The following is a 27,757-nucleotide window of genomic DNA, read 5'->3' as shown; positions in this document are numbered from 1 at the left end:
TAACGTTATTATCCTCCATCACTTTTTCTGCAATAGCCCATCTTCTCCGCACACCTTCTCTCCAGCCCTCTGTCTCTGCAGTACCTTCCTGTAAGGATGGGGGCAGCACTCAGGCAGCAGCAGAAATCTGCTGACATCATCGCTGACTATCAAGTCATCACCAGGGAGGGAGGGAGGGAGGGAAAGAGGGATGGGAAGGAGAGCGGGATGGAAAGGAAAGAGGGAGGGGAGGAGGGAGGCAGTGCTGCTCAGACGGGGAATGAGAGAGAATACTGCAGCTCCCTCTCAGATTCCACACAAACATATGCGCCCACACACACACTAGCAGCATCGCGAGACCCACACACACTCTCACTCATAGCATCATCACTGCTCTGCTGCACCACAGAGAGAGGCACGCTGAGCATTCACCCTCTTTCTCTCTCTCTCTCTCTCTCTGCTCCTTCCTCTACTGCGCACTCTCTCTCTGTTCACCTTGGCTGCTGGGTGGTGTGGAGTTATTGTTGCGTCAGAACCAGAGAGATCCAGAGACAGCCATGCCGGGGGAGAGCTCTCACAGATCTGTCCCCAAAGAAAGACATCCAGAGCTCGGAGCAGAGCAGACAGGCTTGCCTGAACCAGGTAAGGGGGTGAGGGGAAAATGAGAGAGGGGAAGGAGGACCAGGTAGAGTGGAGGTGGCAGAGGAGAGACGGGGAGGGTGAGGATTATGCGAGACACTTGGAAGGGGAGGAGATGTAAGAGTTACAGAGAGGCTGGTAAAGGAGGGATAATAGATACCTTCTATAATGCCATGTGGGAAGCAGACAGACCGACAGACCGGCGGATTAGAGAGATAGAGCTGGGTCATGTCTGTCTGTGTCTGTCTATCTGTGATCCTCACTCCAGTCCTAGTTCCAGCTCCAGCACCCTAGTCTTCACCCCCAGACCCCCCCCATCCACAACACTTACCCTACTTAACCCCACAAACATCCCCTTCCCCCTACCTGAACCCCAGCTCCATATTCCCTATTCCCCTCACTAACCCCATACCCACCCCCCCTTCCCCCACTCTCTCCCCAACCCCATCTCACTGCCCAGTGGCGGTGTGTTTTCTCAGGGCAGAGTGGAGCAGCTCCTCCCTCCCTCCCTCTCTTGTACTTTACTTCCCTTCCCCCAGTCTCACCATGCAAGGACATGACACAGCACCGCACTCAGCAGCAGCATCCACACAGTAACAGCAGGGCCAGATATTGAAGGAACAGATTCAGACAGGGACTGATGTAGGGGTAAATCAGAGCATTTGAAAACGTATTGTTGTTAGATAAGACACCGACTACTGGAACTGTGTGTGTACATGTCACTATATGCTACTTACTGCTAACATAGCTATTGATGTCCATATGGTTATTATGGTATTGTTGTTATGTTCCATCTGCAAGGTTTGTATCTAGCAGACAATAGATGTATTCTGTGTTAGGTGCTGTACTGGACAGTAAAGGTGGAGTATAGGAGTTGCATCTCCCAGACTGTGTATTTACCTGTGTATTATTATGTTTGTGAGTTCATTGTGTTGAAGTGAAGAGGGTTATGTACACTCAGGGAATAAAATGTGTCAGACAGAAGAAGTACAGTGTAAGGGTTAGGGCAGGGTTCCCCAAATGGCGTCCGAATTTGGCCTGCAGCTGAATGTAGTCGCTGATCCCTGGGTTAGGGTATTATCTCTCCGACAGTAGAGGCAGTTGGGGTATAAGGTACAGTAGTTAGAAGAGGGGGGCCAGCAGCCAAAGGTTTCTGGTTCAAAAATGGCAATGGAACTGGAAGGCTGCTGGTCTCTGATCCTGCCCTTGAGCAAGGCCCCCCACAATGTCTCTCCATCCAGGGTTCTGTGTAGGTTCAGACTGTAGAGGAGCATGTGGTATAGGTAAAGCCAGGAGTTTTGAGGCACTGTGATTTTACCTGCATTGTCCACTAGTGTTGCTGCAGGTAGGAAATCCTATGAAATGTACGGTAATTGACACAAGCTGTCTCCTCCAATCAATCAATGCCTAGTTGTGTGTAGCTCTGCAAACCTTTATCGCACCCAAACCAAATATTTGGCAGGGAATACTATTTGTAGATGAGTGATTCAACACCTCAATTTGCTGAAGCTGATCCTCTCGAACGGAATTGGAAGTTGTAGCTAAAAATAGGACAATTAGGGGCAGTTAAAGGGGAGAGTCAATGAAACCAACCTTGGAAGTATATTGCAGCGAATTTGGGAGGGTTGCCCCGACCAGGACTTGAACCCAGGTCCAGTGATTGTCAAGCCAACACCTTAATTGTTATGCCAATAGGAACTCTTGGTGTTGGCATAACAATTAAGGTACTGCCTTGACAGTCGCTATATCTGAGTTCAAGTACCAGCCAGGGCTACCCCCCAAATTTGCTACATTGGTGTCAGAAGTGGGATGGCGCCCGTTAGGCCATCCAAGAGGTGTGTACACATGTGGGGAGACTGGGGACACACTCTCCTGAAGGAAGAGGCTAGTAAAGCGACCTTAACCAAACACTTAGTGAGCCCATCAAGAGGTTCTGATCTGGCGCTAATGATGTGATGTAATCCAGATGGCTTTTTGGAGTAAGACGTCTAGTCTGTGTATTAATGCACTGCCATTCGTTTTTCATAAAATACCCATCCTACTAGTTTAGGTGGATCTGAGATCTGCCAATGGGGGTCGTCATCCTGACCGATCACCTTGGGTGGTGATTCTTTCCGCTCAATTTTGAGCTCTTTTGGGGGTTGTACGTTCGTCTATATATATAAGTCATATCCTTACATTGTCTTGTCTGTACTGTACTTGGAGTGTTCTGATGAAGGACTTTAAATCCAAAACATCACTGTTGAAACGAGTGCATCCTGCACTGAGAATGCTATGGTTAGATGAGTAGAGAAGGCAGCAGAATAGGATGATGGTGGGAGAGAGAGGTGGGAGGGAGGGAGGGAGTTAGGGGGAAAGGCAGAGAGCTGAAGAGAGGTGTTGTGAGGCAGTTGGCTCCTGGGGCTTGTCTCAAGGCCTGGGACTGTCTTGGAGCAAAGGCTGAAATAGAAGCTCCCTCTGGGGCCTGGCAGGCCGTGGAAGCAGTCTCTGTGACGCAGTTCCAGCCTGTTCCAGCCTGCTACGGCCTGCACACTCCAAGCAGGTGTGTGTAGGCAGGGCTACACACACATAAATGCGCACACACACACACAGGCACACACACACACAAACAAAGAAACCTTAGAGTGACACTTGTCTTATTGTGTCCTTGTAATCATCTCTGTGACAAATGTGTGTGTGTGTGTGTGTCTGGGTGAGTGAGTGAGTGAGTGAGTGAGTGGGTGGGTGGGTGGGTGTGTGTGTGTGTGTCTGGGTGAGTGAGTGAGTGAGTGGGTGGGTGTGTGGGTGTGTGGGTGTGTGCGCACGTGCACGTGACAGAGGGGCTTAGCTTCTGTGACATGACTCAGCATAACAATCCAGTGATAACATCCCCACCCTGGGCCTGGGCAGGGATAGACAGAGTGCAGCTAAGTGCTGACGCTATTAGCTATCAGCTAGACCACAGGGACAGAGAGAGGAAGGAAGGGAGATGGTAGGGGGAGACAGGAGAGAAAGGAAGAAATAGAGAGAGGGTAAAGAAAGGAGGGAGGGAAAGAGGACAAAGAGAAATGCAGCAAGAAGAGGAGGATGGGCTATCAGAGAAACACAGAGGGAGGGAGAGAGAGAGTCCACATACTCCATCAGTAAGTGATATCTTGGTTCCTGGTGGAGCAAGTGTGTGTGTCTGTGTTTGTGGGTCTGTGTGTGTGTCTGTCTGTGTGTCTGCTTGTGTGTGTGCTTGTGTGAGTGCTTGTGTGTGTGCTTGTGTGCATACGTGTGTGTGTCTGAGGTCACTGTGCATGGCGATGGCTCAGTTGAGAGAAGAGAATAAAGTCCTGTTCTCTGGTCAGTGTTTGTGTGTGCGTGCGTGTGCGCGTGTTTGTGTGTGGCTGGCTGGCTGGGTGGGTGAGTGAGTGTGCATATCCTTATGTCTGTACCAAGGTTATTATAGTTTAGTGCTTTTCTACGAGTTTTTATTTCTATTCGTTTTTCGATTTGTATTTGCAATTCACTTTAGTTTCAGCTCATTTTCAGACCTGATTTGCTAGTTTTTATTTAGTATTAGTTGTATATTATTTAGTTTCATTTTTTAGGGAGGTTTCAGGGAGGCTGAAGCCATTTGAATTATTATAGATTTTCTTTTATGTTATGTTTCAGTTTTCGTTTACTATATTCACCTTGGTCTCTGCGCTCACAGTACATGACAGGACTCGGGGTATTTCAGGGAAATCGCATTAGGAGTTTAGTGTGTTGTCTTAATTTCATCCTGCAGAACTGTAACATCAGTAAGGAGCAGCAGAGCTCATCATAATAGAATGGAAAATACCCCCTTTGTCGACCCCTCTCTCATTTTCTCTTTCTCTCTCTCTCTGTCTGACTGATCCAGACTCCCTCCTCCACTCACACTCTTGCCCTAGTTCCTCTCCTCCATTCTGTCACTTTCTCTCAAAATGATCCTTCGTTCCTGTTGAAGGTTATGGAGACGATGGCATAGTCACTGGAGTGGAGTGTGTGATTAGAGAGAGAGAGAGAGAGAGAGAGAGAGAGAGAGAGAGAGAGAGTGAGTGAGTGAGTGAGTGAGTGAGTGAGTGAGTGAGTGAGTGAGAGAGAGAGAGAGAGAGAGAGAGAGAGAGAGAGAGAGAGAGAGAGAGAGAGAGAGAGAGAGAGAGAGAGAGAGAGAGAGAGAGAGAGAGAGAGAGAGAGAGAGAGAGATGAGGTGGGACAGGAGGAGAGAGAGCGAAAGTGCAAAGAGAAAGCAAGAGAGCTAGCAGCATTAGACTCATTTCAAATAAGAGAAGGAGTAGCATAAACTAGCTACCATGTTGGCATAATTTTACCACCAAGCACTGAGAGCAGTGGTAGCATGATATTTTCAAATTGTACATGAAGTAGCTTGTGAAGTTATTTAACTGTGCTAGCTGTAGTACGATCACGCAACGGAAGATTGCATGTAGCGCCCCTTCAGGATCAGGGATGAAAATCACACAGGACCAGCTTGTTCTCAATGTTACCCATCAATCAATATGAATTCTTCTTTATTCAATTCCTTTCATTCTCTCTTGTCTTGTCTCTCGCTTTCTACTTTTCTCACTTTCTTGCTTGGCCTTTCTCTGTCACACCCCTTGACTTTTTTGACATTTTGTTGGGTTACAGCCTGAATTTACAAAATGGATTAAATTGAGATTTTGTCTTACTGGCCTTCACACGATACCTCATAATGTCAAAGTGGATTATGTTTTTAGAAATGTTTACAAATTAATAAAACATTTAAAGTATTCAACCCATTTGTTATAGCATGCCTAAATAAGTTCAAGACAAAACATTTGCTTAACAAGTCACATAATATGTCCCTCAGTCGAGCAGTTAATTTCAAACACAGATTCAACCACAAAGACCAGGGAGGTTTTCCAATGCCTCACAAATAATTTGTAGATGGGTAAAAAAAAAACATGAGCATGGTGAAGTTATTAATTACAGAAAGGATTGTGTATCAATACACCCAGTCACTGCAAAGATACAGGTGTCCTTCCTAACTTTGTTGCTGGAGAAGAAGGAAATCCCTCAGGGATCCAGGTGTGCAAAGCTCTTAGAGACCTACCCAGAAAGACTCAAAGCTGTAATCAATTTGGACATTTTCACTTAGGGGTGTACTCACTTTTGTTGCCAGCGGTTTAAACATCAATGGCTGTGTGTTGAGTTATTTTGAGGGGACAGCAAATTTACACTGTTATACAAGCTGTACACTCACTACTTTACATTGTAGCAAAATGTCATTTCTTCAGTGTTGTCACATGAAAAGATATACTCAAATATTTACAAAAATGTGAGGTGTGTACTCACTTTTGTGATATACTGTATAATGTGATTTGACATCATTTTATCTGTGGCCAATGACCTTGAGCCTTCTTAGATGGGCACTTCTAATGTAACACCCAAAGGGCTAGTATTTTCAAGGTCTCCTCTTACACTTGGCAGTGACATAAAGTCCCCATGAGTGACCGAACTCTGAGCCAATCACGGCGCAATGCTGCATATTTTCTGCTGGCTTGCCCCACCACCACAGAAAGCACTGAGCTACTGTAGGCTGCCTTACTCAAGAAAACAAAAAAGAGACCATGTTTGTATGCGGCTTTATTAACTCCATGATATATATTATTTTTTACATTGTTTGCAAACTGATATGTGACACGTATTAATGCCAGAATAACATGCACAATTAAAAACATTTCTTAAAACATGTTTTCATTTTGTCATTATGGGGTATTGTGTGTAGATTGGTGAAATACAAATATATATTATATCTAATCCGTTTTGAATTCAGTCTGTGATACAACAAAATATGGAATAAGTCAAGAGGTATGAATACTTTCGGAAGGCACTGTATTTACTGTATATTTGAATCTATGAGCTCTTCTTATTTTAATCTATATGTGTGTCTGTTCTGCTGACTTTGCCCTGTGGCTACAGAGCTGTCAGTCTGACTTTGCTGATAGGCTAAGAGAGGGGAGAGGAAAGATGTGAGGAGGGGCAGAGGAGAGGGGAAAACACCAACATGCAAAGTGCTCTATTGCTCTAGCAGCAGGTACCACAGCCAGATATGCAGACTTCAGCAAACTCAGGGAGTATTCCATTCCCTTGGGGGTCAGAGGTCACTACTGTGGAAGGGATAGAGCCTGAGTAATGAACTACCCTGGGCAGTGAGCCCTGTAAATGGAGAGAGCACACATTTCATTCATTCAGAACTCACTGCCAGTAAATGTGCTCCATTCACCCAGCCCTAGTTGATGGACTGCAAGTAATGACAGTAGGGTGCCTTATATATCGATATGTTGATGCCACTTGATGTGTACCCTGCTGTGAGTGTGGTCTTTTCATTCAAATGTTATCTCTGACATTTAGGTGACATTCTAGATCCTCTAGGTATGGCTGTGTGTGTAACGGTAATGAAGGGAAAACAAGCTTCAAGGAGAGAGCTGAAAGGGCTGTTTCTATTCAACAAAGGCAAAGAGGCTACAGCATCCATTACAGATCTTTATTTTATTTTATTATTTTTAATACATTCAGGAGGTAAACTGAAATTCCACTTTCCTTTTCTCCATTACAGTTACTGTTGCCACGTCATGAAGCAGCTAGTGATTCTGACCTCATGGACATAACATTACCTTACAGAAACAGTTTCTTCTCTTCGCTCCTCTTTCAGACATGACCAGACATGCCTCCTCTGACTCCACTCCTAGTGACAGTGGCTCCACCCCTAGTGACAGCGGCTCTAGTCCCTCCCCCAGCACCCCTCAGAAGCTGCTCCCATCATGCACCTCTCCTTTTGGGCCGCGGCTGGTCCGGACCACGCCCAGCTCGTCCGCGACCCCGCGACCCCAGCCTGAAGGTTCCGACCGTCGCCACAGTAACACGATCCGGCTTAGCGGGACGTTTGGAGGTCATGGACCCTGTGGACGTCGCAGCGGACCCGTGAAGATGGAGAGAATCAAGGTGTGTGTGTGTGTATGTTTACCAAAGTTCTCCTCTTCTCTTTATGTTTTTCCTATGTTCATCCAATGTTCTCAATATGTTCTCCAGGTCCTGATGGGCTCAGAGGTGGAGAGCGACTACAAGGAGCCAGAGAACATGGACACACGGGTGGTGATGGGCCAGGAGGCCCTGCTCAAGACCAAGAAGACCCTGACAGGGAAGTGCCCTTGCAGGCAGAGCAGCCAGGCGATACCCCTGCCCGGAGGCCCAGTCTTGGAGGTCCCTAACCCTCCCTCAGAACCACAGGCAGAGGCTGGAGAAAAGGCCCAACTGGACACAGGACAGGAGAGAGACAATTCACCTCCGACCCCAAAGATGGAGCAAGAGCAGGAGAGAATCCCTGTCCTGCCCATTAGCCCTCTCCTCACCCCTCTCCTAACCCCCCTCAACCCTGTCTCCCCTCCCTCCTCAGAGCCAGTCACAGTGGATGTTAGTTTGACGGGCAGCTCAAGCCCTTTGGAGGCAGGGCTGTCTCCCTATGGTGAAATGCCTTTTGTATGTGCCATGTATGCCATGCCCTCCCTGTCCGAGCCAGCCTATCCCCCTGCTATCCTGTCCTTCACTGAGCCGGCCTATGCCGTGGACCCTCTGAGAGTGGGCGTTCCCTCATCCCTGGATCCTGACCTGTACTACACCGCCCCATCCACCCCCATCAAGATGGCTGCTTACCCCTCACACCTCAAACATCGCTCTTACCCTGGCTCTCCAGCCTCTCCCCTCTCACAAAACTCCCCCTCGGACAGCGAGGACCTGTGCTCCCCCCTCACCTCCCCCTCTGGCTCCTACGTCACAGCGGAGGGGGGCAGCTGGACCTCTTCCACCTCCCCCTGCACCTCCCCCAATCTGCTCCTGGCAGAGGAGGTGCAGGAGGCACCTGCATGCTTTGTCAGCTCGCTGTCCGAAATCGGAGATGAGGTGGGAGAGGATAGGGGAGCAGTAGGGGAGAGGGCAGAGAAGGGAGGAGGAGCAGCAGAGTGGCGGTTCTGCCTCTATAAGGGTCTAGCAGAGACTGTGATCCTGGAGGAGGAGGAGGTGCTGAGAGGGGAGGTGAGGGGGAGGGGGAGTGAGGAAGCGACAGTCTCAAGAGGTAGCTGTCGCCCCCGATGGGTGACAGAGGACACTTCCCCATTGAGGAGCAGCAGCGGCAGAAGCACTGACTCCCAGGAAGAGGGAGGGGAGTCGGAGGGCTCGCTCTGCCCAGCAGAGGATGCTCTAGCTGGGGGACAGCAGTACTCTAGTCCCCTGCTGCAAAGAGGCCTGGAGCTGGAGCTGCAGGAACTTTACCCTCCCATTGCCAACCCAGAGGATGAAACAGACTCCCCACGGTTGACCTCCATGTCCTTCCCCTTCGCCCCAGTCATGGGGAACCTAACCCATCACACCTCCAGTGTCAACCCTACTTCCCCCAAACTTCCCCTGGACACCTGCTCTCCAGATGTGTCAGACGGGGATAACTCCAGTCCATACGGAGAGATGGGTACCTTCCTTCTGTTTCCAGGCTCCTACAGTGATGATGGAGAGATGGAGGAGGAGGAGGAGGAGGAGAGGATGATCCCAGCCTCTCTGCTTAACTTTCCCCTCCACACCAGCCTCCTCTTTCAGGCAGACTCCATGGAGATCACTCTCTTCCCCACAGAGGAGGGGAATGAGGGAGGAGAGGGAAACGACAGGAACGAAGGGAACGATGTGGATGCATATGCGGCCGGAGAGGAGGAGGGGGACGTGGAGGATGATGATGAAGATGATGATGGGGAAGAAGTGGAGGCTAAGGTAGAGATAGAGGAGGCTAAGGTAGAAATAGCGATAGAGGAAGAGGTTGATGAAGAGGAGGGTGAGGATGTTGAGGAAGAGGAGGAGGAGGGTGAGGGTAAGGCTGTAAATGACCCAGCTGAAGAGGACAACTCGGCCTCCTTCCTTCATTCACTGTCGGAGACTTCCATCAACGAAGGTCTGGATGAGTCCTTCTGTTTCCATGATGACACTGACGACTCACTAGACTCCGCCTCTTATAATGGCGAAGAGGATGAGCGGCTGTACAGCACAGAGAGACATGCTGAACCACCCACAGGACCACCCACAGAACCACACCAAGCCAAACTTCAGCCTGAAACTAGACCAGAGGCCCACAGCACTGAACTGTCTCAGTCCCAGAGCAGACCTAGCCTAATCAATCCCCAAGGAGACAAAGAGCCCCGGCCTGAACCACCACAACCACAACCTGCACTTGACCCTGCCCAACTTGCGGAATCAGCCCACCCCAAGTCCTCGAACAGCGGCAGTGGGAGTGAAATGGAGACCTCAGAGTTCTCTGACCCTCCTGTCCCCTCTCCTTCTCAGGAGAGCCCTTCTGTCTCTACCCTTACCCCTAAACCTTCTACAACCCCTTACCCTGCCTCGATTACCCCAAAGACTACCCCTGGTACCGTGTCAACCCCTAAAACCAAGCCTGCATCTCTCTCTAACCCCAACACTAACTTTGCTCCTGCCCCTAATGCTAAATCTGCTACTGTCTGTACCACTAACAGTAACCCTGCTACAGCCTCAACCCCACAAAATAACTCTGCTACTGCCTCCACCCCCAAAACTAACCCTGCTACTGTCTGTACACTTGAAATGAACCCTGCTACGGTCTCTACCCCTAACACTAACAGTGCTCTTGCCCCTAACGCTAGATCTCCTACGGCCTGTACCACTAACACCAACCCTGCTACAGCCTCAACCCCCAAAACTACCCCAGGTACATGCTCTACCCCAAACCCTACTGTTACTCCTAACACTAACCCTGCTGCTACAATCGAGGAGACAGCGTCCCACAGCAATCCTGTCACACTGGCAACCCTGCCATCCCATAACAGCCCTGTGACCCTGGCAACAGAAGCAGGGCAAGCCAAAGCAGCTGCAGAGGAAGTACAGGCTGGTACGGTGAGAGAGGAGGACAAAAGGAGCGGTGAAAAGAGAGAGAAAGACAAACAGAGCAGTGGGGAGAGAGGAAAGGACAAACAGAGCAGTGGGGAGAGAGTAAAGGACAAACAGAGCAGTGGGGAGAGAGGAAAGGACAAACAGAGCAGTGGGGAGAGAGGAAAGGACAAACAGAGGGGTGCGGAGAGAGAGAAGGATGAACAGAGTACAGAGACTTCCGACGAGGATCACACAGAGCAGACAGACAGAGACTCGTTCAAACTACTCATTAAGCCACACCCCTCTAAGTCAGACACACCCCGGCCTAAACAGAAGACCTCTGAGCCCTGTAAGCCACTCCCACGTGTGTTTGGGGTGGCAGCGGCTTCAATCCGGTCCAAACCGCTTCTGGTGTCAGTGATGGAACTGGACCAGAAGAATGAGAACAGCAGCACTGAAGGTGTGGACGCCCATCAGGTCCTTGAAGGGACCACTGCCACCAATGATCTAAACAAGGGGGTCCCTCTGCTCTCGTACCCGAAAGAGCCTAACCCCAGCAACATCCCTGTCTCCTCCTGCCCTGAGAGCTCACCTGACCTGGCTGACAACCTGTCCCTGACCCCTGACATCTGCCCATGTGACCCCGCCCAGGAGAACCTGAGGGAGAACACCCTGAGCACTGAGGACGGGGGCCCTGTGGCCCTGGGCTCCCCTCACACACCTCTGGCTGTCTCTCCCAAGAGGGAGAACTCAGAGACAGACGCCGGAGGGAGGAGGGGGGTTGGGGGCTGGGGGGCAGGGGAGGCCCAATCTCTCTCTCTGGGGCAGGGCTGTGGGTTGGAGGCACAGAGCGTGTTACTGTGTGAGGTGGAGGGGCATGCTGTTGGACAGACAATTGGACAGACGATTGGACAGACACTCTCCGGGCTGCCCAATGTCAGCACAGACGAGGATGAGGTGGATGATATAATGGGGGACGAAGAAGACAACAACAGCCTGTGTGGTCGGCCAGACAAGATGGCAGATGTTGAGCTTGTGGGAGAGGGAGTGCCAGAGTCCAACCTGTCCAGCTGGAGGTCCATCGAGGAGATATCAGAGGCAGGGGGAGGAGAGGACGGAAGCTCCCAATTCCCAGAGGATGATGTCAGCAACCTGCAGAGTCGCCCAGAAAACAAGGAGCAGGAAAACAACAACAATGACTCAGTGTTCCTATCCTCTGGAATGCCAACCTGTGTGACTCTGAATGCCCTGTCAGAGGAGGTGAGACACCAGAGCCAGAGTGTGAGTCTGAGGGCATCCCTCTCAAACATACCAATCACAGAGGTGAAACCACAGGCTGCTGCAGCCTCCGATAGGCAAACAACATCAACGGACAGCTCAACACACCAATCAGACATAAGACAGGCTTCCTCGTCCTTGGAAAGCCCTGGGCGTGTCTCACCACTAGGGGGTAAACCACAGACCGTTTCAGACCAGAGCTCTTGTTCAGTAGAGGCATCCATTTCCAGACCCAACAGTAACACAGATATTAACCCAGCAGTCAAACAGGCAGACCTTGCTATATCTCTGCTGGGTGGGGCATTTGGATCCTTCAGTCATAAAATCAGACCAAGCAACTCCAAGTCAGGCAGACTGCCCCAAGAAACTTCCCCATCAATGAGCAAAGACACAGTAGAGAATGTCCAAGTCTCCCAAGAAACGTCTCTCTCAGTGGGCAAAGACACAGTAGAGAAGGTCAAAGTTTCCCAGGAAACTTCCCTATCAGTGAGCAAAGTCACAGTAGAGAAGGTCCAAGTCTCCAAAGAATTGTCCCTATCAGTGGGCAAAGACACAGTAGAGATGGTCCAAGTTTCCCAAGAATTTCCCCCATCAGTGGGCAAAGACATGGTAAAGAATGTCCACGTTTCCCAAGAATTCTTCCTATCATTGGGTAAAGACACAGTAGAGAAGGTCCAAGTTTTTCACGAAACTTCCCCATCAATGAGCAAAGACACAGTAGAGAAAGTACAATTTTCCCAAGAATGTTCCCCATTAGTGAGAAAAAACATAGTAGAGAAGGTCCAAGTTTCCCAAGAAACCTCCCCATCAGTGAGCAAAGACACAGTAGAGAAAGTACAATTTTCCCAAGAATGTTCCCCGTCCGTGGGCAAAGACATAGTAGAGAAGGTCCAAGTTTCCCAAGAAACCTCCCCATCAGTGAGCAAAGACACAGTAGAGACGGTCCAAGTATTCCAAGAACCATCCCTATCAGTAGGCAAAGACACGGTTGAGAAAGTCGAAGTTTCCCAAGACATTTCCCCATCAATGAGCAAAGAGATAGTAGAGAAAGTACAATTTTCCCAAGAATGTTCCCCATCAGTGAGCAAAACCATAGTAGAAAATGTCCAAGTCTCCCAAGAAACTTCCCCATCAGTGGGCAAAGACACAGTAGAGAAGGTCGACATTTCCCAAGAAACATCCCCATCAGTGAGCAAAGACACAGTAGAGAAGGGCCAAGTATCCCAAGAATCGGCCCTATCAGTTGGGAAAGACACAGTAGAGAAGGTCCAAGTTTTCCAAGAAACTTTCCCATCAGTGAGCAAAGACACAGTAGAGAAGGTACAAGTATTCCAAGAATCAGCCCTATTAGGGGGCAAAGACACAATTGAAGAGGTCCAAGTTTTCAAAGAAACTTCCCCATCAGTGGGCAACGACACAGTAGAGAAGGTCAAAGTTTCCCAAGAAACTTCCCCATCAGTGAGTAAAGACACAGTAGAGAAGGTCCAAGTCTCCAAAGAATCTTCCCTATCAGTGGGCAAAAATACAGTAGAGAAGGTACAAGTCTCCCAAGAAACTTCCCCATCAGTGAGCAAAGACACAGTGGAGAAGGTCCAAGTTGTCCAAGAATCTTCCCTATCAGTGAGCAAAGACACAGTGGAGAAGGTCCAAGTTGTCCAAGAATCTTCCCTATCAGTGAGCAAAGACACAGTGGAGAAGGTCCAAGTTGTCCAAGAATCTTCCCTATCCCCATCAGTGGGCAACGACACAGTAGAGAAGGTACAAGTTGTCCAAGAATCTTCCCTATCCCTATCAGTGGGCAAGGACACGGTAGAAAGTGTGAAAAAACTCTGTTCCCAGCCTCAGCCAGAGGAGACAGAGCCACAGACGATGAGCCAAAGAGAGGGTGGTGGCGGTCAGACGACTGATAGGCACATTGACCAACCAAAGATGAGCGTGGCCTTAGAAGGGCAGGAGAGCAGTGTTTGTATCTCAGGGGAAAGTGAGGTGGAGGAGAGAGCAGAGGAGAGATTATCTCCAACAGAAAGTATTCCAGAACTTGCACAGCGTCAGACACCTGAGGGAGAGCTGAGCACAGAGAAAGCCATCACTCCTCCTCAGCCAGAGAGGAGAGGGAAGCAGAGAAAGCAGAGCAGAGACAGACCCAGTCAGCTGCGCAGACAATCTACATCAGGCCCTGGGTCTACTGATCAACCACAGAAACCGGCTCTCGCTACCAAGACCCTAGCAGACACCTCCCCACCAGGGAAACAAAAGAATACGAACACGAGGGGACAAAAATCTGTTGCAGATACCAGACAGAGGAAACCTGTGAAGGGCAAACCTGAAGCAGAGTCCGGGAGGAGAGGGGAAAACAGAAACGTCTCCGTTGCCCCGACTCTCCCTAGTCCTACCAACCTCTGCCCTATAGCTCCCACTCTCCTAGTCAACCAGGAAGTGAACATGGAAGTGCACCAGATAATGCTTGATAACAGGCCGCTGCCTGGCTGCCAGACAGAAAGCAGGAAGGATATCAACGATAACAATGTGGGGAGTGGCCATACCTCCCCTACAGAACAGAATAGGTCCTCTTCTCCTCCACTTCTTCCCTCCTCCTCTCCTCCTCACCTCTCATTCTCTCCTCTTTCCTCATCTCCCCCACCTCTTCCCTCCTCCTCTCCTCCTCCTCTCTCCCCCTCTACTCTCTCCTCCTCTCCTCCCCCCAGTTCCTTCGCGATGCCGCCAGATGAGGACCTCCCCACCCCCATACAGGAGTCCCAGCCTCTTGTCACCCCACTCCTAGACACCCAGCCTCAATCAATCAATGTTCAGGCAGCCTCTGCAACCCTTTCTACTACCCCTAAGCACCCCCCTATACCCACCAAAAGTGTCCCTATGTCCCCTAACCCCTCCTCATTTCCATCTCCACCCACGTCAGCCCTGGCCTCAACCCCCAGCTTTACCCAGCCCACCCAGGAGTCTCTGCCACGGCTGGAGGCTCCAACCACAATGCCTGTCCTAGGCATCCGCAGGCAGGTCCAACCCCAACCAAACCTCCTCACCAAGCCCAACAGACAGGTCAAGACAGGTCAGTCACAAAGCCCACAGGACAGAGGTGAGTTACACTCAGGAGAGATAGGGGTGTGGGGTGATTTAATTTTTCCTTTTTGGTAATCAAGAATCAGTGAATCATGAATGAGTCCAACCTGTGTGAACTTGGATTTTGTTGCAGATGGGATGGACACAGGCAGTGATGATGATGCCACTGCTGTTCCTCTACGACGTCACATGACTCAGCCCAGGGGGATTGTGGGAAACCCTTCTCATAAAGAGTCTGGCTCCTCCAATCAGCGAGAGATACTGCTTCACTCCTCCTGCCAAACAACTGAGAGACAGACAGACTGTCCAATCAGCCACAAGGATTCACAGGAGCTGGACCTGTCCTTCAAACACAACTGTACGTGCTCTCCAAATCCAAATCTCTCTTTATGTCTGTCTGTTTCTCTCTGTCTCCTTGAGAAAGTGATTCTGAGAAGTGACTCCACATATGGCCTTCCTCACACACACACAGATGTCTCTGAGTATGTCTAGCGGCCCTGCTATGGTCCTGATGAAGGACATATCTTAGATTCTAGGAAGGCTTCTCAATAATACCCTGTCGATCACAGAACACTGCTGCAGCTACTGAATAATGGAGGAGAAATACTCAGAGAGAGGATCATTTTATCCAGGAGGAATACTGTTATTGCACATCTTTCAATAGAGGTTATTTCAGGGCGCACATCTTTCAATAGAGGTTATTTCAGGGCGCACATCTTTCAATAGAGGTTATTTCAGGGCGCACATCTTTCAATAGAGGTTATTTCAGGGCACACATCTTTCAATAGAGGTTATTTCAGGGCAACCGTCTGACTCAGAGGTTTCAGGTTGAATCTGGCTAAAACTAACCTCCTGGTTGATGATACGTACATAGAATCATGGATGGGGATTTATGTGTACTGTATGTGTGGTAGCACTGCAGCATAATGAACAATGCTACATGCGTTGAAACACAGTAGTACAGAATGTAATTGTACGTTATAACGTGCATGTTCCATAGCATAGAGATGAAATGTCGTTGCTATTTAATGAGGTGATCTATTTCTTCTCTGAGATCGGTTATTATTATTATTATATTATTATCGGTGATTAGGTTAGCCGTAGAGCTTTATGATGCTGTCCCATTACCAGAGTGCTAACGAGCTACACCATATTCTCATCATCTATATCTCATTCATTAGTTACCATAGCAATGAGGATATGATGCCGCCCTCTGAGAGTAACAGTGTGTGTGTTCCACAGTGGGCTCCTGCAATGAGTCGGAGAGTGACGGATCAGTGCCAGAGTTGGAAGAACCAGAGGGGGTGCCACTGAGATCCTCAGAACCCCAGGTGAGTCTACCGTGTGTGGGCAGAGAACACTCTAGAAGTCTCCTCACCTCCAAGGCTGGAAACCTTGCGTTCACCGTGTTTTATGCAATAACATATTGATGTCATTACCTTTAGGTAGGGGGGTAAGAAGGATGCGTGTTGTGGGCCTGTATTTTCTGAATGATTCGCAGCTTCAGAGATATGTTCCATATTATCAGTCTGGATATGGGTAAACTACTGTAGAATGTTCTCAGGTTTGATGTGTTGAATTGATTGTGTTGTCCTCCCTTCTCTCTCTCAGGCCATCTCTCCTGCTGATGAGGGGATTAACAGACCTAAGCAGAGCCGCAGTGAGAAGAAGGCCCGCAAGGCGAGATGTGAACACAGAGCTGCTCCATGTGGCAGATTCAGCTAATCAAACACAGAGCAAATGTGTGTGTATTCTGTGTGTTTGGCCGCATCATGGTGTAACCAGTGTGTGTGTGTGTGTTTAGGCCATGGGTAAGCTGGGCTTGCGGCCGGTCCACGGTGTGACCAGGATCACTATAAGGAAGTCGAAGAGCATCTTGTTTGTCATCAGCAGACCTGATGTCTTCAAGAGCCCCGCGTCAGACATCTACATCGTCTTTGGAGAGGCCAAGGTGAGGCCAAGGTCTCTCTCGCACTCTCTCTCCCTTGCTCTCTCTACCCCCTCTCTTTTTACCCCCCCCCCCTCTCTCTTTTCTCGCATCTACATTGTGTTCAGAGGCCAAGGTGACCTCTCTCTCTCTTCCTATTTCCTCCCTAGATAGAGGACCTGTCTCAACAGGTGCACAAGGCAGCGGCAGAGAAGTTTAAGGTCCCGGTGGAGCCCTCCCCACTGGTGCCCCCTGCACCACCCAGCCTCACCATCAAGGAGGAGAGCGAGGAGGAGGAGGTAAGGACACGCATGCTCACTCATTATGTCAAGGAAAAACACCAATCTTTATGCTATTCTTACTCTTTCATGTACAGTAGTTCTTTTAGACCTTAATATGAAACAATTCTGTCTAGTGTTGTTGTATTTCAGTCATTTTTACTGCAGTGGTGGAAAAAGTACCCAACTGTCATACTTGAGTACAAGTAAAGATACCTTAATAGGAAAAGACTCAAGTAAAAGTGAAGGTCACACAGGAATATCCTGTTTCAGTAAAAGTCTAAACGTATTTGGTTTTAAATATACTAAAGTAAATGTAATTGCTAAAATATACTTAAGTCAAAATAATTTCAAATTACTTATATTAAGTAGAAATACTTGAAAGTACTACTTAAGTAGTTTTTTTGGGTATCTATACTTGACTTTAACTCTTTATATTTTTGTCAACTTTTACTTCACTACATTCCTAAAGAAAAACATGTACTTTTTACTCCATACATTTTCCATGAGACCCAAAATACTTGTTACATTTTGAATGCTTAGCAGGACAGGAAAATGGTCTAATTCACATACTTATCAAAAAAACATCCCGGTCATCCCTACAGCCTCTGATCTGGGGGACACACTAAACACATGCTTTGTTTGTAAATTATAAGTTAAACAAAACAAGAAAATGGTGCCGTCTAGTTTGCTAAAGTACTTTACACCACTGCTCTACTGTTGTTAGCCTGATGGCTAATAAGAACTGTAGCATTGTTTTTCATGTTCAGAAGTAGTGCACCTGACTTTGACATTGACATCTCTGTCAGGTGGACGAGGGAGGTTTGGAGCAGAGGGATATAGAGCTGGTGATGGCCCAGGCTAACGTGTCCCGTTCTAAAGCTGTCCACGCCCTCAGACACAACACCAATGACATCGTTAACGCTATCATGGTGAGGAGGGAGTGATGAAGGAAGGAATCTGTTTGGGCCTACAGTTGTTGTTATGACCTGCTGATGATTGCAACTGTGCTTTTTCAACAGGTTTTGAAAAAAAAAGCTTAACAATATATGTCCGGCACGCATCCAACCCAAAGTAATTGTCTCCCTCTTTCTTCTCTCCCATAGGAACTGACAATGTGAGAGGACCCCCACCAAGCATAAATGCCACAGTCACATCTGTATCGCTGCTATGTTGCATTCTCCTTACCTGCTAATAAACAGTCTGTTATAACTACACTAGTGGGTGATACTGTTAACCACCCTAATACTTCACGTCATGTTGAGTGTATACAGTTGAAGTCTGAAGTTTACATACACTTAGGTTGGAGTGGACAAAACTTGTTTTAGAGCCCTTCCATACATTTCTTGTCAAAAAACTACAGTTTTGGCAAGTTGGAAGGACATCTACTTTGTGCATGACACAAGTATTCATTAGTTACCATAGCACCTTCCGGAGACACCTGAAACCCCACCTCTTTAAGGAATACCTAGGATAGGATAAGTATTCCCTCCCCCCCCCCTTTAAGATTTAGATGCACTATTGTAAAGTGACTGTTCCACTGGATGTCATAAGGTGAATGCACCAATTTGTAAGTCGCTCTGGATAAGAGCGTCTGCTAAATGACTTAAATGTAAATGTAACAAGTCATTTTTCTAACAATTGTTTACAGACAGATGATTTCACTTATAATTCACTGTGTCACAATTCCAGTGGGTCAGAAGTTTACATACACTAAGTTGACTGTGCCTTTAAACAGCTTGGAAATTTCCCGAAAATGTAATGGCTTTAGAAGCTTCTGATAGGCTAATTTACATCATTTGAGTGAATTGGAGGTGTACCTGTGGATGTATTTCAAGGCCTATCTTAAAACTCAGCACCTCTTTGCTTGATATCATGGGAAAATCAAATGAAATCAGCCAAGACCTCAGAATTTTTTTTGTAGACCTCCACAAGTCGGGCTCATCCTTGGGAGTAATTTCCAAATGCCTGAATGTGCCATGTTCATCTGTACAAAGAATAGTACGCAAGTATAAACACCATGGGACCATACAGCCGTCATACCGCTCAAGAAGGAGACACATTCTGTCTCCTAGGGATGAGCTTACTTTGGTGTGAAAAGTGCAAATCAATCCCAGAACAACAGCAAATGACCTTGTGAAGATGCTGGAGAAAACAGGTACAAATGTATCTTTATCCACAATAAAACGAGTCCTATATCGACATAACCTGAAAGGTTGCTCAAGCAAGGAAGAAGCCACTGCTCCAAAACCGCCATAAAAAATCCAGACTACGTTTTGCAACTGCATATGTGGACAAAGGTCGTACTTTTTGGAGAAATGTCCTCTGGTCCAATGAAACAAAAATAGAACTGTTTGGCCATAATGACCATCGTTATGTTTGGAGGAAAATGGGGGATGCTTACAAGCCGAAGAGAGTGGGGGACTGGTGCACTTCACAAAATAGATGGCATCATGAGGGAGGAAAATTATGTAGATATATTGAAGCAACATCTCAAGACATCAGTCAGGAAGTTAAAGCTTGGTCGCATGGGTCTTCCAAATGGACGATGACCACAAGCATACTTCCAAAGTTGTGGCAAAATGGCTTAAGGACAACTTTTCAAGGTATTGGAGTGGCCATCACAAAGCCCTGACCTCAATCATATAGAAAATGTGTGGGCAGAACTGAAAAAGCATATGCGAGCAAGAAGGCCCACAAACCTAATTCAGTTACACCATTCTGTCAGGTGGAATGGGCCAAAATTCACCCAACTTATTGTGGGAAGCTTGTTTCCGTTTGACCCAAGTTAAACAATTTAAAGGCAACGTTACCGAATACTAACTGAGTGTATGTAAACTTCTGAACCACTGGGAATGTGATGAAATAAATAAATGCTGAAATAAATCTCTCTCTACTGTTATTCTGACATTTCACATTCTTAAAATAAAGTGGTGATCCTAACTGACCTAAGACAGGGACTTTTTACTAGGATTAAATGTCAGGAATTGTGGAAAAACTAAATGTAGTTGGCTAAGGTGTATGTAAACTTCTGACTTCAACTGTATAGTGAAAATGGGGCATTTTACAAGCAGTCGCATTTATTACATAAAACTGGTTAAAATATCAAACTTAAATACAAAACAGAATACAAAACATACAGTCAAACAAGTGTTCATAAAACAGGTCAATTTAAATCAAACTCACAAAAACATGCCCACCATGAGTTATACATTATATATACCATACGTATATATACACTACCGTTCAAAAGTTTGGGGTCACTTAGAAATGTCCTTGTTTTTGAAAGAAAAGCACATTTTTTGTCCATTAAAATAACATAAAACTGATCAGCAATACAGTGTAGACATTGTTAAAGTTGTAAATTACTGTTGTAGGTGGAAACGGATGATTTTTAAGGGAACAACTACATAGGCGTACAGAGGTCCATTATCAGCAATGATCACCCCTGTGTTCCAATGGCACGTTGTGTTAGCTAATCCAAGTTTATAATTTTAAAAGGCTAATTGATCATTAGAGTAACATTTAGAAATTATGTTTGTACAGCTGAAAACTGTTGTTCTGATTAAATAAGCAATAAAACTGTCCGTTAGACTAGTTGAGTATCTGGAGCATCAGCATTTATGGGTTCGATTACTGGCTCAAAATGGCCAGAAACAAATAATTTTCTTCTGAAACTCGGCAGTCTATTCTTGTTCTGAGAAATGAAGGCTATTCCATGCGAGAAATTGCCAAGAAGCTGAAGATCTCGTACAATGCTATGTACTACTCCCTTCACGGGTACTATTTAATGAAGCTGCCAGTTGAGGACTTGTGAGCCGTCTGTTTCTCAAACTAGGCACACTAATGTACTTGTCCTCTTGCTCAGTTGTGCACCGAGGCATCCCACTCCTCTTTCTATTCTGGTTAGGGCCAGTTTGCACTGTTCTGCACAATTTGCCATTGGAACACAGGAGTCATGGTTGCTGATAATGGGCCTCTGTTCGTCTATGCAGATATTCCATTAAACATCAGCCGTTTCTAGCTACAGTAGTCATTTACAACATTAACAATGTCTACACTGTATTTCTGATACATTTTGTTATTTTAAATGGACAGAACTTTAGCATTTCTTTCAAAAACAAGGACATTTCTAAGTGACCCCAAACTTTGAACCTTTAGTGTATATATAAACACAGTACCAGTCAAAATTTTGGACACCTACTCATTCCAGTGATTTTCTTTATTTTTACTATTTACATTGTAGAATTATAGTGAAGACATCAAAACTATGAAATAACACATATGGAATCATGTGGTAACCAAAAACGTGTTATACAAATCTAAATATATTTTACATTTGAGATATTTGCCTTGATTACAGCTTTGCTCACTCTTGGCATTCTCTCAAACAGCTTCATGAGGTAGTCACCTGGAATGCATTTCAATTAACAGGTGTGCCTTCTTAAAAGTTCATTTGTGGAATTTCTTTCCTCCTAAATGCATTTGAGACATTCAGTTGTATTATGACAAGCTAGGTGTAGTATACAGAAGATGGCTCTATTTGGTAAAAGACCAAGTCCATATTATGGCAAGAACAGCTCAAATAAGCAAAGAGAAACAACAGTCCATCATTACTTTAAGACATGAAGATGACATACACCTCCAGAAGGCACAGCTGCCATGGTCTGGGTTTGGTCAATGGTGTGCATGATAATATACATTTTATGCATTTGTTCGTCACAGTGGTTTTGTCACACACACACACACACACACACACACACACACACACACACACACACACACACACACACACACACACACACACACACACACACACACACACACACACACACACACACACACACACACACACACACACACACACACACACACACACACACACACACACACACAGAAAAAGTATGTGAACCCTTTTGAAATACCTGGATTTCTGCATAAATTGGTCATACAATTTGATCTGATCTTCATCTAGGTCACAACAATAGACAAAGTCTGCTTAAACTAATAACACGCAGACAATTATACATTTTCATGTCTTTATTGAACACACTGTGTAAACATTCACAGTGCAGGGTGCAAAAAGTATGAGAACCCTTGGATTTAATAACTGGTTGACCCTCCTTTGGCAGCAATAACGTCAACCAAACGTTTTCTGTAGTTGCGGATCAGACCTGCACAACGGTCAGGAGGAAATTTGGACCATTCCTCTTTATAAAACTGTTTCAGTTCAGCAATATTCTTGGGATGTCTGGTGTGAACTGCTCTCAAGGTCATGCTACAGCATCTCAATCGGGTTGAGGTCAGGACTCTGACTGGGCCACTCCAGAAGGTGTATTTTCTTCTGTTGAAGCCATTCTGTTGTTGATTTACATCTGTGTTTTGGATCGTTGTCCTGTTGCATCACCCAACTTCTGTTGAGCTTCAATTGGTGGACAGATAGCCTTATATTCTCCTGCGAAATGTCTTGATAAACTTAGGACTTCATTTTTACGTCGGTGATAGCAAGCTGTCCAGGCCCTGAGGCAGCAAAGCAGCCCCAAACCATGATGCTCCCCCCACCATGACGTTTTGATGTTGGTGTACTGTGCCTTTTTTTCTCCACACATAGTGTTGTGTCCTTCTTCCAAACAACTCAACTGTAGTTTCATCTGTCCACAGAACATTTTGGAACATCCAGGTGCACTTTTGCAAACTTCAGATGTGCAGCAATGTTTTTCTGGACAGCAGTGGCTTCTTCTGTGGTGTTCTCCAATTAACACCATTCTTGTTTAGTGTTTTACTATCGTAGACTCGGTAACAGAGATGCTATTATGTTACAGAGATGTATATATGTCTTTAGCTGACACTAGGATTCTTCTTAACCTCGTTGAGCATCCTGTGCTGTGCTCTTGCAGTCATCTTTGCAGGACGACCACTCCTAGGGAGAGTAGCAACAGTGCTGAACTTTCTCCATTTATAGACAATTTGTTTTACTGTGGACTGATGAACATCGAGGATTTTAGAGATACTTTTGTAACCCTTTACAGCTTTATGCAAGTCAACAATTCTTAATCTCTTTTGTTCGAGGCATGGTTCACATCAGGCAATGCTTCTTGTGAGAAGCAAACTCAAATTTGCGTGTGTTTTTAATAGGGCAAGGCAGCTCTAACCAACATCTCCAATCTCGTCTCATAGATTGGACTCCAGGATAGCTGACTACTGACACCAATTAGCTTTTGGAGAAGACATTAGCCTAGAGGTTCACATACTTTTTTCAACATACACTGTGAATGTTTAAATTATGTATTCAATATAGACAAGAAAAATACAATTCTTTGTGTGATATTCGTTTACCACACTATGTTTGTCTGTTGTTGTGACTTAGATGAAGATCAGATCAAATTTGATGACCAATTTATGCAGAAATCCAGGTAATTCCAAAGGGTTCACATACTTTTTCTTGCCACTGTATATAAAGTCAAGTCAAAGTGCAAATGTCTTTTGGATGGTCAGCTCCTGGGGGATGAGAGTGATGGGTCAGTATGTTCCTCAGTCCTTGGGCGGCAGGACGTTGTTGTCAAAGTGTCCCTGGTTGGTGATGTTCCCTGCTGGAAAGTACCTGGCTACCACGAATGACGAGCCATCTGGCGCACTGGCCTTCCCCACACCCAGCTTCTTACTGCCCTTCCACACCATTGCTGTGAAATGACCTGGTTAGAGAGAGAAAAGAGTGACAAGCTAAACACCTTCACTGAAGGAAGCCATCTGCTCCTCTAAATATTTACAGCTGCAGATCCCTATATTCACCCCCCCCCCTCTATCGTCCCCCCATATATACTCTTTCCCCTCTATTGCACACTCCCATCTCTCCCCCCTCTGTCTTTCCTCTCCTCCTTTATCTGTCAGCAGCACATGAGTTGATAGGAGTGATCCTAACGCTGCAGGGTCGGTCACACTGAGCAGGAGGCTTCAGGAAGAGAACAGGAAGGACAGAAAAGACTGGGAATGCTATAAAGAACTGTGATTTCCCCACAGGCAGCAGTGTTCCATGCATGTTTGTGAGCTGAGTCCCAGATCTACACAGTCACAGAACGGCAACGTCATGTTTATAGAACAGAGAAAAGAGGACACCCAGTCCAACCCTGAACCCAGCCTGGGTGAACACAACACTGTGGCATGCAGCACTACACCGAGTCAGAGTATGTGTGTGTGTGCATGCGCGCGTTCGTCTCACCTGTGCCAGAGGAGAAGCCGGGGCGGTTGAAGTTGTATTGTTTTACCTCGTCATACCAGCGGTCGGCCACATCCTTCCCTATACACAGAGAAGACAAAGGTTACAGGTTATCACATAACATTATACTTGTTTGTTGCCTTTGTCACTATTGTTTAACAGCAACTTGGGCCAAAACCCACAGAGATAACAGTGGCAAGGAAATATTATCCAAGATGGCTGCTTTCCAAGGAAACAGTGCTAACCCTCTAAAAGCTGCCAAAGATTTAGGTGGGTCAGAAGAACACAGAGAGGTTTGAGAACCCCAGTTTCAGAGGAGAAGTCCAGAGAGAGATGAACTGAGCATGACCCAGTGATAGTATGTATCAGTAGGAGACTGTTTACGAAGCACAGCAGACTGTCAGGTCAGTGCACAGACATAGTTGTGCTCTGAGTCATGGTCTTGTTGCTGAAACACACTCCGAACACAGAGCAGGGAAACGGACCCCAGTTGTTCCTGCCTGGGCCGCCACTGAACAGGATAGTCTATAGTTTAGACCTAACTAAACCCTAACCCTGCAGTGACTCTAGATCACTCTCTTTAATGTTACTATATGTACCGTACACAGTGAATAATGTATCTGTCTTCATTTACATAACTAAACATATGCAAGTTATGTAAATGTTTGGTCATAGCATTAGGAGTCATCGGGTTAGAGTGTGTGTACCTGGTTGGTCATAGGAGGCCCAGGCCAGGTTCTCGCCACAGCTCCCCTTACTGGACTCAACACTGTGCTTCAGGATCCGTGTGCTGGCCAGAGACTCAGCATACCTACAGGGTGGAGATAGTTGTGGTAATAGTTAGATAAAGACAGCTGATATTTGGGTGGGGTTAGGTGAAGTGGAAGGAAGGAAGGAAGTAAGGGTTTGGTGTAGTTGGCCATGTTATAAAGGTGGTGGTGGGTGGAGGATATAGATAAGTGTGTGTGGGGTGGGCCCAATGTGTGTGTGACCCACCTAGTGGCATCTCTACTCAGCTTGCTGCTCAGCTTCAGAGGGGGCGCTTGGTGCTTCCTACGATACTCGTTATGACTACGCAACACCTCCCCCGAAAACTGCTTAGAAGCTGAGAGAATCACATAAAACAAGATGCCATGAACAGACTGACGTCTATTGTTTCCCTTGTTTTCACTAATATACAATCAAACTTTCAAATCATGAATACAACTCAATAAAACGGTAGGCTGCAGATAATCAGACAGTAACTTAGTGGTAAATCTCCAATAAGCCCCATACATATGGCTGTTCCCAGGCTTGACTGAGTCTAGACAGACAAAACCAGGGTATGAATGAATGGGGGACACATCCTCCCTCTCCCCCTCTCCCCAGCCTGGTGCCAATCACAGCCCTACTCGCGCATCTCCATTCTCTCTGGCATTCACACAATGAGGCGATTCACACACACACACACACACACACACACACACACACACACACACACACACACACACACACACACACACACACACACACACACACACACACACACACACACACACACACACACACACACACACACACACACACACACACACACACACACACAATTTTATTAGCTAAATACACATATTTAGCAGATGTTATTGCGGGTGTAGCGAAATACACATTCTGTTACGGTCTTGTGAAGGATCAGTGGTTGCAGTCCTTGGGGCTGGATCATTGACCCAGATTTAGCTTATTCTAAACTAAATACCACTTTCAATGGAGGATAATGTTGTTCTGGAAACTGGCCCCTAAAATGTTCTGTCATCAATATCAAAACACACACACTCACATAACCAGACACAGCTTGCAAATAGGGAATTCCCCCACGAGCACAGCTATTTCTGATACTCTCAACAGTGGTTTCATCTTTACCACAGACGAGAAGAAACTGACCTAGCGCATAGGCGTTACAAGACCATGTCAAATAAAGATGTACAGCTTTTTAAAATCCACCCCTTTTTCCTGTTGCATGATAACAGCCCATTGGCACAAACTGAGAGCTAAGCCTCTTTTGTAATTACACACACACACACACACACACACACACACACACACACACACACACACACACACACACACACACACACACACACACACACACACACACACACACACACACACACACACACACACACACACACACACACACACACACACACACACACACACACACACACACACAATTAAATCTCATGTATTCTTACCTGATTTGCCCATGGCGCAGAAACTCTCTCCTGTTCCCTTTGGCTCAGTCCTCTGATGGTCTGAAGCAGCTGCTATGACTTGTTTCTGTCCCTCTCTCCCTTTCTGTATTCCTATTTTTCTTTGCAACCTTTATTCCTCTTGCTCACACTTCTCCCTCTAGTAAACTAGTCTTTCTCAAATCTTTTGCTTCTGTCCTCTCTCACTCTTACACACCCTGCCTTTTCCTTGGCCACGCACACAATTCTCTCTCTCTCTCTCTCTCTCTCTCTCTCTCTCTCTCTCTCTCTCTCTCTCTCTCTCTCTCTCTCTCTCTCTCTCTCTCTCTCTCTCTCAGTGGAGACCCAGAACGCATGGCTGTTCTGATGACATCATCTCCATGAGACACATGCCCTTTTATGGTCTGAGATTCCTGCTTTCTGCTGGACATGATACTAACTGCTCTTAGTTCAGTATAAACTAAACTATGAGCAGTTTAACTATTTAGAAGCAGTTTTACACAGTTTTACTAGGGTGAACCTATGTGGCATCGATATTAGTCAAAACCATGTATTTTAGTGTCCAAATTGATTACAAAGTGTAAATAGTAGGATCATTCTGGTCATAAAGTCAGTCTTGTCCAAAACTTGTCCAAAATACGAGAATATTTTATTTCAAAGAATGAAGGGTAGCATAATTGTCCTTGGGTTGGGTTTATTTCAATCCTGGCCACAGTTGGCAGCACTCAAGTAATCATCAATTCGGAGTGCAGCTGCATGTGACCCAATTGTAATAACTATACCCATTAGGTATAGTTACAATTACACAATGTACATGGGACAATATATCTTTTTTAAATAGCTCCAAATTTCAATGACTCAACCCAACTATAAATTGCAAACTCATATACACATATTGAGAGCAGTTAATGAGACAACTAAAATGTGTGCCTTGGGAAAATATAGTCCTTTTTCCCTTTTGTAAATCATTGATGGTCCCTAACTAGCCTATCCAAAGTCCAACTTTGCCATGTGGGTACAACAGCCGGCTGAAGCTAATTGGCGAAAGAAGTTGGCTAGCACTACACTAGCTAGCCTAGGTGACTTCAAGACACTGTTAGAATATGTCATGTTTTCTAGAAGGGTGCGTGACTAACTGTTTTGGCAGAGTTAATATGTAAACCTTTGTCACGTGCGAACACACATACAAGAGACACCCAAGTCGTATTTGACTTCAGTCATGGCCGTTGCATTT

The 27,757-nt window shown here is 46.3% G+C and overlaps 2 protein-coding genes across 2 annotated transcripts; one reads left to right on the top strand and one right to left on the bottom strand.

The window, feature by feature from the left end:
- The first annotated feature begins 273 nt into the window (after positions 1–273).
- Positions 274–18,560, top strand: LOC123997858. Its single transcript, XM_046302478.1, has 10 exons — positions 274–621; positions 7,298–7,587; positions 7,675–14,896; positions 15,014–15,238; positions 16,123–16,211; positions 16,492–16,560; positions 16,685–16,831; positions 16,978–17,106; positions 17,895–18,017; positions 18,192–18,560. Exons 1-10 carry the CDS (start codon positions 537–539, stop codon positions 18,204–18,206), a joined length of 8,394 nt encoding a protein of 2,797 aa, XP_046158434.1. The 5' UTR covers positions 274–536; the 3' UTR covers positions 18,207–18,560.
- A 4,499-nt stretch (positions 18,561–23,059) lies between these two features.
- On the bottom strand, positions 23,060–26,801 carry glipr2l (GLI pathogenesis-related 2, like). Its single transcript, XM_046300464.1, has 5 exons — positions 26,527–26,801; positions 25,295–25,403; positions 25,006–25,109; positions 24,302–24,379; positions 23,060–23,777 (listed from the first exon to the last, which is right to left on the bottom strand). Exons 1-5 carry the CDS (start codon positions 26,537–26,539, stop codon positions 23,617–23,619), a joined length of 465 nt encoding a protein of 154 aa, XP_046156420.1. The 5' UTR covers positions 26,540–26,801; the 3' UTR covers positions 23,060–23,616.
- Between the last annotated feature and the right edge of the window lie 956 nt (positions 26,802–27,757).

This window comes from Oncorhynchus gorbuscha, linkage group LG15 (assembly GCF_021184085.1).
Source record: "Oncorhynchus gorbuscha isolate QuinsamMale2020 ecotype Even-year linkage group LG15, OgorEven_v1.0, whole genome shotgun sequence".
Classification (NCBI taxonomy): domain Eukaryota; kingdom Metazoa; phylum Chordata; class Actinopteri; order Salmoniformes; family Salmonidae; genus Oncorhynchus; species Oncorhynchus gorbuscha.
The sequence above is the reverse complement of the archived record's forward strand: the minus strand, read 5'-3'. Positions and strand labels throughout refer to the sequence as shown.